This window comes from Amblyomma mixtum, chromosome 3 (genome assembly GCF_055824585.1).
Source record: "Amblyomma mixtum isolate Tamu chromosome 3, ASM5582458v1, whole genome shotgun sequence".
NCBI lineage: Eukaryota > Metazoa > Arthropoda > Arachnida > Ixodida > Ixodidae > Amblyomma > Amblyomma mixtum.
The window spans coordinates 399,390,848-399,405,039 of record NC_143014.1 but is presented as its reverse complement, the minus strand read 5'-3'; the positions used below and the strand labels follow the sequence as shown (position 1 = coordinate 399,405,039).

The window sequence follows — 14,192 nt, the reverse complement described above, 5'->3', positions numbered from 1 at the left end:
TGCATTGAAGGTCAAATTGATCGAAACAGTTCCCACTTGACCACACTATGTCACATAGCAACAGTGGGCGCGTAGCACAGCAATTGATGTACGTACTTTCGTTCGATCCGTTATATATGTGCCAGTACAATGGCCATCGAAGTATGACGAAGTATGAAAATGTGGGGGCCACACGTTTGACGCAGAATGTTCGACTTAGTGTCAAATGGTTCGGCATGTTCCTGAAGAATAAATTATTAATTGAGATGTAACCCAAAATATGTGTGGGATTCGCACCGACGACCTTCCCACCCCCAAACCGTGCATTCCGAGGACCTTCAGACGGCCATGAGCCGTTCGTCGCAGGGACTTCCGGATGGTGTAAAACGTTTTTTCGTGTTGTGACGTACCCGTTTATGAAAATTATTAGGTGATATAACAAGGAAATATACCGGATATAGGGAAGGTAGCTGTAAATCTCAATACTAGTGCAAAATCCATGAGGTGCTACATGGCGCTGCCTGTGTCTTGGGAGTAGGGTGCCTTGATGCCCATTCGCCATCGAGGCACGCTTCTTAGAAAGGATGTCCCCGTAAAGGAAACATCAGTGGATGTATGGATTTGGCCTTCTCGTTTGCTGCGCACACCGATGTAAACACTGCAATCTGCTTACGCTCTTCAGTCGAACACTGAGGCAGTGTTAGCGGAGTTTTTTTTCTTTTGCGTTGTTTCCTGCTTAATGTAGCAACTAGCCGAGACGTCGATCGTACTAAGTGCTTACGCATCTAGAATATTCAGTGAGGAATTATTGGGCTATTTTGCACCCCTTTGGCTGATTGTAAAGATGTTTGGTGAATTATTCACCGAAAGTTGGAGATATAATGTGGTGTGCAGCAAAATTTACTTGTGGTAACAAAGCCGGACAAGCACTCGGCGCCGTGAAATTTAAAACAAAACACACCGTTTAAACGGCTGTTACACCTGGCGTAAAGATGCCAAATACTAGGTGGCATTCCCTAGAAACCTCGAAGGACTTGCGGCACATGTTTAGCGGCTAACATTAAGCTACCGCTGGAAAATATCAGCTTGGTAGAAACAGCATAACAGCAGAAACCTAGCTTCGCAGTTGTCATGCCCGGAATGTAAATATTTTGAACTGGTGCCGTGGTGGCAAAAAGTGTGCGTTAACTGCCGTCTGTGCGATGTACTGGAAACCATAGAACACATCTTCATTTACTATCTTTATCAACTGCTCCGATTCAGTTTTGTTTTCTGACGTTCTACGAAGGGCACCCAAAGAAGACTGTTTGAAATTTCCAAATGGTGTGATACCCTCTGTAAACTGAACATAATCACAAATCCTAATAAATGATTTTTCTACTTGCACTTAAGAGAATGTGACAAAACGCGGACGTTGGACTCCAAAGCGGAACGAGCCATTTAACATAACACACATTGTAGTCAAATTATATTCCAACTGAAGGCATTCTATGTCGAAAGTAGCTTTCCAATGGGTTTGTTTCTGCTGTTGACGTGCTCGCTCTCCTTGCCACCCTTTGAATTGTGTTAGTTGGGTTAGTTCTGTTTTCTAATAAGCTTGCGCAGCGCAGCCACTAAATGGCTATTTGTAAGTATTCTTCGTACATTGCCCATTATTGTGCATAAAGGCCCATGAAAAATATCAGAAGAGAAAATATATGGCGCAGTGATGCACTGCGAATAGTGACAGCTTAACTATGGTATGGTCGCTCGTTCCAGTACTATTCTCGGTATTGCTTAGTTTTTATTTTTTTATTATAGATTTTATTCCAACCTTGCCTTAATACTCGAAGCTAATGCCGTCAGGTTCTTCTTGCGACTTTGTTATTCTTCTACCCCATTTTTTTAGAAGATATTGGGGGCAAATGCAAAGTAAGGTTATTGAAATTTAATTGCTTGAAAACAACCAATCTTCTAATACGCAGTAAACTCAAGGGCAATTGCCTCGGCTAGCCTCAACGTAGGTAATTTGGAATTGAAAGGACACGGGCAATTTCATAAAGGAGCAAAGGATGTAAAAAACTCTGACGGGAGGAAAATGTAAAACACAATGCCGTCGTTACTATATTGCCGGCACTATTGTACGTAACATTTTTTTTTTACATTTTTCAAGTTTTGGATTATAGTAGAACAGAATATTAGCAGAGGAAATTATTCTTGCCGATTCTTGGCAGCTGGTCAGAAAGACGCGGGTTCGATCCCGGCCGCGGCGGCTGAATTTCGATGGAGGCGAAATTCTAGACGCCCGTGTACTGTGCGATGTCAGTGCACGTTAAAGAACACCAGGTGGTCGAAATTTCCGGAGCCCTCCACTACCGCGCCTCTCATAGCCTTAGTCGCTTTGGGACGTTAAACCCTAATAAACCAAACCAAACCAAACCGATTCTTGGCAGCAGCGGCGAACATCAGCTGACTGCTCCTAAGCCCATGCGTTTTCTTTGCTGCACATTTCAGCACACGCATCTGCGAGTTCATTGAAGCCCGAGCCGCTTCCTCGTGACTACCACGTGACCAGTCAAGCCCGGCTATCTCAGAAACCTGCTCGTCGGTGGACTTTGCTATCTGCATCAACGATCGGCTGCTACGTCACGAAGGCAAACTATATAAAAACGCTGTGCCCTGATCCCATCCTCACTTGGCAGCAGCGACGACCAGCAGCGGACTGCGCCTAAGTCCCACCGTTTTCTTCGCTGCAGGTTAGTTGCAAACATTACAATTCGTAGCTGCTTACGTGCACTTAAGTAGTCGCTGCTGCCAATTTTGGGCCTATTGTGACATGTACGAAAGATAGGTGAGGAATTCGCCTGAATTTTCCAAATTTAAAGAGGAATGTCGATAAGAAATGAAAGCATCCGCTTAACTATTCGAAAGAGATATGCGAACCGTAGTTCGTGAACTGCGCAACGAACAAAAACGCATAATCGAGAGTCTTGAAAACTCGCAGGCCGACACTGATGACCTGAATAAAAAAGCTAGACGCCGAAGCTGCAAATAATGCCAAGCTGAAAGGTGAAAACGGTGCACTCCGAGTCAAATGTGAAACACTAAAAAAAAAAAGAACATGGAGCTTGAAAAACAGCTGGTACATCTCGAGGAGATTAAAGGTGTTGAAAAACGTGAGGAATAAAGCGTCCCTGACATCGTCTCTCATATTGGCACTGCTGTTAAGGAACGAATCAAAGAAATCGAGATTGAAACCTGCCGTCGTGTGCCTGTGCGGAATTCCACTACAACAAATATGATTGTCAATGTTAAGTCCAGAGTGAAGTGTGACCAAGTTCTGTTGACGACAAGAAAACTTAGACTAACTAACGAAGACGCCGGTACAGACAACAAGAACCCCATATATATAAACGGGCATCTCTGCCCAATTCTGAAACGTCTTTTTGGGACGGCCATTAAAAACAAGCTTGAATTCCAGTAGGAAGCCGTATGCACATTGAATGGTGGGATATACGCAAAGAAAACTAAAACCTCGTCAATTGTGCGCATCGCTGATGTAATCGATCTTGAAAAGATATGTTAATGATCAGCATAATGCTCCTGTGCCACTACATTTTTTTTGTTGGAATGGCTTCCCACGAGCTTAGTGTCCCTGAATACATCAAGCCTGCTAATATTAAGCAAGCATCTGTACTGCACCTAAATGCGCACTTGGTTGTTAACAAAATAGATGACATACATGATTTTTAGGACTGTTTTTATTCAAATACGATGCTATAATGACTACTGACAGATGCTAAAATAACGGTTGTTAAATGCTCTCACTTGACGGATAAACAATTTTTTCCTAATCGCATTAATCAGTGAGGAGGTGGCGTGGCCGCATACAGTGCAGCAACTCAAAACTATTCCTTGGTACCGAGTTTCTGTCAGGGTACTGATGATTATGAGATTTTAACCCTTCGGCAACAACTGGAAACCATCGCTTCATGGAAATATCTAGTTATTCTTACCATTCTTTGAGAGCCTTCTGTACTATATCTCTACTAAGAACTTTTGCTTGATATGTGGTGGTGATTTTCATATAAACGTGTTAGCAAACACCAGTAGTGTTCTTTATCTTAACATCATGCTAAACTCTTCTGGTTTACTAAACTTGGTCAAAACGCCAACCCGCAGAACAAATCTACTGCATCATTTCTTGATTTGCTAATTACAAATATTGACACACCCGTTTGTCATTCCGGTACCACAGCGTCGCATATATGCGACGACTGTCACGCTCTTATGATATATGCTAGAAATCAGACACACAAAAAGATCCGCCCTGACCCCTTTCTGTTTCAATGTGTATCGGAAACAGCCCTGCAATCTAAACAAAAAATCTCACAGCATGACTGATTTTTCGTATTAGGTATTACGAATACAAAATGCAATGACGCCTATGCTAAATTCCTTGAGTCATTCTCACGCACTTGTGCTAGGCGCTTCCCAGTGAAAATGCTTAGACCATCAAAAAAATTAACAAGCCGTGAATAGCTCTTTTTCACTTAGAAATGATAAAAAGAAAAACATCGCAATACATTTATTTCTTCCCAATCGATCTCCGTTGGCATTGCAGGAATTTAAAACACCCAATAATAAACTAAACAGTGAACTTCGGTGAGCGATAACAGCTTTTTATCACAACATGTTTGCTGATATAAAAAGCATGCAACCGGACGCCGCAGGAGTGTGGATAAACCATGTGCTAGGGCATGAACTGAATGCATTTGGCACCTGAGAAGATAACACTAATAACCGAGATATTGCTGCTCAAGGAATGGCCAAAAGGTATTTTTGGTCCTCTGGTATTCGGCGTTTGCACCAATAATATCGTCAGTATCTACCAAACAGCTACATTTATCATTTATGCTGATGATAGTACTATACTGTTCTCCGGACCTGATATCAGCTCCTTAGCAACAAAATGCAATATCATGGCGTCAAAACTGTCTTTCTGGTCGCAAGCCAATCATATTATCATTAATGCAAAAAACAAAGATAATTTACAGATCGCGAAATAGGGCTCTTAATCTGCAAAATACTATTACGTTTCAAGGAAAAGTTATTGACATTGTTGAAGATCGTAAAATACTAGGCGTAAGTTATTCCTTACACTTTACTTGCGACCTGCACATAACGCAGATCTGTAAGAAACTTTCAACAATCACTGGTGCATTGCCACGATGCAGGTCCTTTCTGCCCGTTCAAATCAAACTGCAAATTTAAAATTGGGCGCTTTTTTTTTCACAACTTAATTATTGTACCCTAGTCGATTCAGAACAACTAAACAAAGTATTCACAGACTACATCTTTTGCAAAAGAAAGTTGTTCGCATAATGGCAGACATACCATATTTCGCATCGATACAAGCCTCACTTCTAAAATACGGATTGATAAAGATTGAACATGAACACACATATCGCTTTCTATCTTCTTTTCAAGCGATTTCCACATAGCTGAAATAATTTTAATCTCGATCAGTTGCCTTACAGCTGGGGTCAATGATGCACGTTCAAAAAGCATAGACCTGTAGCTTGTGCCTAATTTTCACACTAACTACAAGCTACAAACGTTGCACTACCCTCCTCCTGCCATTCTTAACAAGCATCGATTTAGAATTAATTTATTACGTTTCGTCCAAAATGGGTGTTGGAATGTTAAAAATTTGTTTGTCATTACAGACTGTGATAGAAAATTTGTTTGCTCCTTTTCGTTATGTTTTCCTTTGTATTACATCTGCCTTGTAGTTTTTCCAGTATGTATTTAAGCTGACCATCTCAAATATGATTCAGTGTGGAGTTACAATTTGTGTTTTTATTATATCTTTGTGATCTATTATTCCATTTCCACTGTTTTGTCAGCTTTGTAAAGCCAAGTAGAGGTTGTCAGTGGCCATGTCAAGCTGTCCAGAGCTGCTTTTAGCCCTGAAAACTTTCCTGTCTGATATGGAGAATAAAAAATTGGCTGTGGTTTGACCAATCGCCATACCGAGCAGAACTTCGGAAGCAACGGCGTGGCAATCGCAGCGGTGGAGGCATCTCAGGGGGCACTTTGACTGTCTAAAGTGCGTAGAGGCGAAAACTCTTTCTGCATAGTATATAAGTGAAATGCGCAATAACTTAGACAGGACACAGAAAGAAACACATACAACAGTTCACGAGCGCACCACTTTCTGCACCACTTTGACTGCCTCTGTGGCATTGGTGACGTCACCACTCGATGACGTCACACATCATCAAGTTCTAATTACTAATTAATGACAGATTACTAATTAAATACTCATTACTTATTAATGCCTAAATACTAATTAACTTCTAAAAAGTTGGAGGCTTATCAAGGTTAAGCCCAGTGGATGCGAAGCGGCCTTCGTTTTGCATTCTTATTATTAACGTCCTTAGCGTTTGGAGGCATCTTGACCACATACACGCCCGGCGCAAAGACGCTGGCGCGGTTGCGGGCACAGAGACTGACGCGACGGCGGGCGCGCGCCGCTTCATCCCTGGCGTGACGTCACATATCACGTGATGCAGCGATGGTGGCGCCGCCGCCGCGTCGCGCGCGACGGCGCGAACCGAAGCGTGGAGGTACAGGACCTAGAAAACCTTCTAGCCTCTGTAGTGGAGGCCTCCGCCGGCCGACGTCCGACGGCGCGATATGAGGCCCCATCTGCAGCCGGTGTGACGTCATCACGTGACGTCACATCTTGTGATCTCACTTCAAGGTCAATGGTGGCCAACGCCGGGCGTCGCGCGAAGGCGCGAAACCTACGTTAATATTCCTCGCATAATAAATGACACTTAAGCTTCGCCTTTAGGAGTGGGAGCGACAGCGAGTTGTAGCGCTGCCAGGGAGTCCACCGAACGCCACCATCCGTTCGGCGCCATGCCTTGCCCTTTGAACGCAACGCTTTTTGAGGAAAGGAAATGGCGGAGTAGTTCTCTGTCACCTCGGTGGACACCTGAACCGCACCGTACAGGAGGGGAGGAAGTCGGAGTGAAAGAATGAAGAGAAAGAGGGGCCGTAATGAAGAAAATGAAAATTGTATTTGAGGAAAAGAAATCACGCAGTAACTGTCTCCCATATCTCGGTGCACACCCGTCATCCGTTTGTAGAGGAAGCAAGGAAGTTGGAGTGAAAGCAGAAAGAGGGGCCGTAATGAAGAAAATAAAAATTGTATTTGAGGAAAGGACATTACGCAGTAACTGCCTCACACTCGCTCCTCGCGCATTGCGCAGTTGGGGCTCTCCGGGACTCCGCGAAATCGCTCACACCTAGCGTAGTGTTGCTGCCGAAACAAATTTAAACTAAATGTACGTAGCTTTGGAGCAAAGGGAAATTCAGGCTTGGATCCATGCACATTTCACCTGAAGTGTGTTCAGGGAATTGTACATGACATAACAGTGCTTATCTCGGCCTTTGTAGACTTTATTTTGCAATGAAAATGAATAATCGGAACGCATTTGTAATGAACAATTATTTCATCAACAAGTTTGCGCATATTTTTTAACATTCTACATTCAAGGATTAATAGCCTTGCTGGTCTGAATGATAGAGGGAATACATCTGCAGTATTTTTGCGGCTATGTGTAAAAATAAATCAACCTGCTCGCAGGAAATGCAAACAGATACTACCGCGAACAGCACACAGCATGTCGAGGCCGTTAATTTTATTCACAACTATATTTTGCCGTAAGAGACCTTTCTTAAGCGAAACTCGCAATTTCTATCAACATATCTTGCAGAAGACTTCGAGGCAGCGCTGCACTGAAAACGAAAACCGGAGTTGGTGGCCACCATGTCTGTGATTATTGAAAATAACGTTGTCAAGTCTTGTGTACAAAGCTCCATCATTCCCGACGTCAGTTTTGCGACGTTCTTCGCAGATGTGTGTCAAAAATATGAAGATCAAACTGCGCTGGTAAGCAAAGCATTCTTTTCATTTGGGAACTTTTGCTGCCTTGTAGACTAAAAGGCCGCATTTATTGAATCTCATGAAAAACGAAAACTGGTGGGATTGTAACGGTGACTTCCGTTTTTTGAGCGATAGTTAACTTTTGCAAAAGAAGGAAAAGCCCTCACTGACATAAAAAAAGACTCTTTCAGACAATGAGGAAAGTGAGCAAAGCGAATGAATAGAGCGAAAAATTGCGTTTTAGGAACATTTTAGAGACAATAAGCATAAAGAAATCCATACAGACTAATCCTTGCTGAAATCTATGAACTATTCGCGCCTGCATATACTATACTCGAGTTGCTGAGAATCATACTGGACTGACTGAGCGCCTCCATTGATAGTTTGGTACAGCACAGTGCCCAAAGCGCATTTATTTCGACAAGTCATTTAATAACCGTAAAATATGCGCTGTTATTTTACGTAAATTATCTCATCACCAGCACGTGATTCGCATATATGTTCGGTTATTTACTAGCACAGGATGGCAATTCTCTGAGACCACTTGTATGCGAATCAAGAGACATGCTGGGAAATAATTGTTTTATAAATATGCATGAATCTTACCGCACAAGGTTCTCATCCCTTCACAGAGCTCTCTAGCCAAGTAATTGACGTATTATACACTGCATAAATATTTAAGTGTATATTATGAAGACTAGAAACTACTGCACTTCTTTCTTTCCTTATCGCTCTGTTATTATATTTTTCCTTGTTATCAAAATGCGAACATCGCATGTCATTTGCTTATCATTTTCATGGAAGGACGGTGCTGCAACCTAATTAAGTCCCTTTAGCTCAACAATGACTAATAAGGTTATTGTAATATTCAAAAATGTTCAACATGAATCGAATATTATGGATTGAATATTTTTAATGTAATATACGAGAATAACAAATATTCGAGCCGTATCGGATATCCGGAATTCCATTCGCAGGTATTTGGGTTCTTCTTAGGGGGCAAAGTTCCGAACTTCAACTGCAACACAACCACATCTAGGAAGCACCTTCTTATAGGCAGGACATGTTTATGCGATAAATTTCTAAAACAACACAACATTTTTACATAAAGTGTGATGTTATATGCCCTCTTTCTTTAAAATATCACGATTCCTGCCACAGGAATTGCAAAACTGGGGCTCCTGTGTTTATTATATTGTCTGCATACCATCTGTACCTTTTGCTATTATGAAAACAAAAGCATGGTATTGTCTTAAACAATTTTGTTTAATCCATCGATGCCATTGATCCTAACCTTGCGTTTAGCGTGAAGACGTCACTGCAACAAATTCACACGTTCCAGCATGTCCATATAAAACTCGCGTCCTGAATAAATGAATCTGCGCCTAATTATTCGGTAAATGATTCGATGTTTCAAACTATTTATATTAGATTTGTATTTGAAAATTTACTTCAAAAGTTTTGGTTTACTACAAATCTAACAGTTTAGCAAAAATTTGCTTTGAGGAGGAGGAGGAACACCTTTATTTCAAAGAATCGGCATAAGGTCCTCAAGAGTGGGCTACTACTTCTCCACGAGTTCACGGCCCTGCGCCTCACGGAGAGCTCTGTCCACTAGCCATGTTCGGCCAGGTGGTTGAGCGGCTCTCAGAACGGCTTCGCATGAGTAGGGGAATGGGTTCGGTATGGGGGGAATTTCCATAGATTAGGCCTTGGCCGTCCCACATGTTAAGCATAGTGGGAGGGTCGAGGTAGGGTAGTAGCGATGGAGGAGGTAAGGTGAGATGTAGCAGTTTGTCTGAAATTTCCGCTAGGCTGCAAGTATTTTGAATCTAGTGTACTGGGAGATGGCGGGAGAGTGAAGCGGCTGTATTTGTAATGAGCGGCGATTTGGTGGTATGTCTGGGTGCCCGATCTTCCGGGGGCCGGATGGATAGTTCTCGAGCTAGCGCCAGGACGCGCTGATTACCGTGGATCGAGGAATGCCCAGGAATCCGCGTGAGGGTTATCGCTTGCGCCAGCGTCTGCCCTGATGCAAGAATGCGTCGTGCGGTTGGTGTGATAATGCTTTGCTGGTAGTCATGGTCGCAGCCTGGGAGTTGGTACGCATAAGCACTTCATCAAACGCGTCCTAAATATGACTCGCTTTAGCTTCTGTCTTTTCCACTTGTCGGCTGTTCAATGGCGCAATGTCATGTTTGCTCATTCTTCGTGCTTTCGGTAAGCATATTGGTGATTTTTTTGCGTGCAGCGTAAGTTTCCAGTTTTCTGAACGAATGGCCCTCACGACCGCCCACTCCTGGAGAAAGTTGGAGGAATACGGAGCGCAGTTACACACGGGAGCGAAAAGCATGTTTTGACCTCGGCCCGTTTTCTGTAAATTAAAGAGACAGCGGGCTCGAAGTCGTTAGCGTAGCTTTCCGTCTGCCACACTTAGGCTGTACAGGTGATTCCAATAAGCTATGAAGATGGACACGTCGCGACGTGTCGTTCTCCTCCTCCTGGCCGCTTGCAGCCGCCGGAAGTGCTTTCGCATTTGCGCCTTCAGAAATAGCAATACATTCAACCCAAAACTTAAAACGATTGTGGGGCTTCAGCACTCCACCCACTGGTCGCAAAGGGTGAACTCCTATTTCCTCATTCTTTTATTTTTGTAAATATGCTGCTAGCCACACGCAGGAAAGGGACTGCACGCATACGTACAGCCTAGGTTCTACGGACGAAGTGAAACAAGTAAATATGTTGGTTGCAAAAAGCCTAGTGAGAAAGAAAAGTCAATGTCGCGCGATAGTCATACAAATAGCATATGATATCAAAGCAAACAAGTTAAATTCACGGTACTTACTGCCAACCTAGGTTTGACAAGCAGTCCAAAAAACATCTAAACATATGCAGGTGGCATCATTCGGCAACAGATGCCAATCGTTGATGGTTTGAGGAAAGAATAAAAACTTATAGTGTCAGTATGAAGTCTGTATTCAAAGAAGAGCTTGCTGTGTTTTGATCTTGTATTCACGGCTTTCAAAACTGTCACCTGCTTATGTTTGTCTATCCTGAATTAATCATTTAAAATAAAAGAGAGAAATTTAAAACGCAAGAATTTGGCACCATTTTGGATCGATGGAAACCTAGCTTTTCACAAATGGCCGATTTGGAAATAGCTGCTACAGTACTGGCTGCGTAAAGCTGGAACCGCATGGCGCGTTTTTGGGCGCGATTGCCGCGCGGATGGTGGGACGCGCGCGTCATTCTGACGCGTGCCCAGCATATTCCAACACGAAATCGCGCCGCCGCGTGGTTCTACGCTTGTAGAAAAAAACGCCTCGCGCTGCGCGTCCACTGACGTCACGGTCGGCGTCCACCAATCAGCGTGCAGGCACGTGCCATTTTGGTTTTTCAGTTTGCCAACAGATGGCTCTGCTCTCCGCGCATCTCGGCGGCACCTTTTTGGGGGAACTTTGCTCTTTGTGGTGTGTACACTCTTCTTGTCCGTCGTCTTGTGTGACTGGTTTTTTTCCACCAGTCGTTGTGGTGTGTACACTCTTCTTGTCCGTCGTCTTGTGTGACTGGTTTTTTTTCCATTTACAATGTACCAACTGGCCCGCATTTCAACCCTTTTGCTCTTTCCTCGGAGGAGCTGGCTTGCACGTCCAGAGAGCCACGTGCATTCACGCATCGTGTTCGTTCGCGCGTAGTGTTCGGCCAACATGCACAAGACAACCTTTAACGAGGTATAATTACATGAAGATTGTTTTTATTGTAGTGTCCTGTAATTTAAATGGCATATTATATATGCGGTAACAGATAATTCACGTCGTTGGCAGTTGTGTGGGCTGGCAACCCGAAAAAGGTTCATATTTCTCGTGCGGGTGCTCGCGCGTCGGCGGCAACGCGGGCGTTTGCCGCGCGTCGCGTTTTTCGCTCGCGAAAAACGCTCCATGCGGTTCCAGCTTAAGAATCGCGTCGCTTTCCGCTGCGCGCTGTCCAGTTGGGCGATATAATGGTTAGTAGATGGAAACCAACAAGTGATGTTATATTGAAACACAGAGCGAACGAGTGCACGGTAAAGTAATAACTTTCTGTCAGCTAAAGCGGGTTTTGGGGCACGTTTTGCAGTGAAGGCTGCATGGGCCACGAACTTGCGATTTTGCCGTGGCAGTGCTCCGAGGAGGCACAGACAGCGGTCTTGAGCTGTTGCATAGCAACCGCCGCAGCTGGCGGACGCGGCGCGCTTGGCGCCCCATCTGGCACGACGTCACACCGCGCGTCTCGCCGCGGAGCCACCGCCCCCGTTTGGTATGACGTCACACCGCTTGCCTCGTCGTTGCGCTCGCCTCCGCTCGCCTCACCAGCTGTGTCGCAGGCCTAATAACATGTCGGAGGCTTGAAAAGGAGAGCTCGCGGGCGTCGCAACCACAGCTGAAGCGGCAGTATGGAGGGCGACAAGTCTGCTAAGCAGAAGGACGCCTGGAATGTACATCGAAGCGAGATGAAGAGGAAACGAATCGCCCAGGAAACAGAGGAACAGCTCGCCGAACGACTGACTAAACGCCGTGAATATGCCGCCGCGAGACGGGCACGTTTAATGTCCGACGTCTCGACCGCTAGCAGCAGCAGGAGGAGAGACCTGAGTCATCCTTCAGTGAAGACGGCCCGCGGTGAATGATGGAATGCGACCAAGGAACTTCAGCGGGCTCAAGAAACCGAAGAATAACGTGCCATTTGCCTAGAGAACAGGCGCAAGAGTGACGCGGCCTAAAAGGCGGCAACAATAAGATTACTAAACAACCAGACTAACCTGGACTTGCTATCAAGATTAACCAAGGCTGACCAAGCTATGCCTTAGCTTTCGCTACGTCTGTCCTGGCAAAGCCGAAGTAAGCCACTGCCAATTTTTTTATTGTATACAACGCGAGAGTACTTTAGTTTGTATAAAGAAAATCTGTCTCTTCCGTTTTATGTCAAGTGGGACTACAATTTCTTGGCCTTAGTGTTCATCTAATGTTTTCAGTGTCTTAAGTTCAATTCAGTGAGCTAAATTAGTGGTTTCTAGTAATTATCATACAGGCAGACGTATCTCAGTATGGCGTCACTTCTCAGTTCCTCGCATCATTTAAAAACTTGCAAGAATGAGGTGCTGAGGTACCCGATATTCATCAGATGTGATACCTTTATGTTTAATGCTGCCGTCTGTGGACATACGGACCGTCCAATTTACGTGTTCCGCAATGTAACTGTTGATATATGGTTAAGGATAGGAGCTAAAACAGCCCGAACGTTGCTATTTTCTCCCTAAAAAGTTCTTTCGACTTGACAGAGAAGCTTGTGAGGAATGTGTCGTATTCCTAGAGATAATAAATATCCCCGTTTCTGAAATCATTTAGAGTGTGATACAAGGAAAAAGGCTTTGGCCTAATAAAGAAATAAGATTTGTAATTGCCCATGGTTGTTAATGGTTACGGGGAGGTCATGTATGCTTTTAATTAATTGTATGATACTTAACAAGCCTTTTCGGAGTCGATGTTGACCGCTGGTAATGAGATTCTCTTCTCGGAAAGTTAAAAGTTCGAAAATAAGGCGCTCCTGAAATTTCGAAAGCTGTAGTGATTGAAGTGAGGCGATAATTTAAAAGGTTAGTGCCGTGACCTGATTTCTCATAGATGAGACTTAAATAGTTGCTTACGCAGGCGGTATATCTTGGTTTTGCTAGTTTTGGTATATGGGGGTTGAAGGTCCCAAACCGACTAAGTCTACGAGGCACGCCGTAATGGAGGGCTCCAGAAATTTCGATCGCCTGCGGTTGCTTATTGTGTACTGACATTGCACAGCACACGGGCCTCTAGAATTCTGCCTCCGTCTGAATTGACCGCCACGGCCATGATCAAAGCCGCTTTTTTCGGGTCAGCCGCCGAGTGCCATAACCACTGAGCCACCGCGGCGGCTCGGACGGCATGTCTCAAGAAAGGGTCAGGTATATTGTCAGGGCTACTGATTTTCGTTGTCTCAATGGCTAGCAATAAGGACAGGATGGAGCATTCCGTTAATGTTCCTTCATTGAGTTTACTGCTGCTGTCACAATCAAAAGAGCGTGTGCCGAATGTCAGGGGTTGGCAGAGGTACAGACGGATTTGAGCAGTCGTTAAAATCTTTCGCCTTGTGTAAAGCATCACTCGGCGGCAGACCACATTTCTTCCGCGGTCTTAAGGTATTGCCTTAATTAATGTAAGGCTAGAATTACTGAGATTTGCTAAAATTACGTAGGGCGGCAATTAGG

The 14,192-nt window shown here is 44.2% G+C and overlaps 1 protein-coding gene across 1 annotated transcript in view; it reads left to right on the top strand.

Annotated features, from left to right (window-relative positions):
• Positions 1 to 7,801: 7,801 nt before the first annotated feature.
• LOC149357328 (luciferin 4-monooxygenase-like) overlaps positions 7,802 to 14,192 on the top strand; it is a 96,600-nt gene continuing 90,209 nt past the window's right edge. Inside the window, exon 1 of the mRNA XM_089577909.1 lies at positions 7,802 to 7,924. Within this exon, the coding sequence (XP_089434035.1) occupies positions 7,802 to 7,924 (123 nt within the window). The remainder of the gene's footprint in view (positions 7,925 to 14,192) is intronic.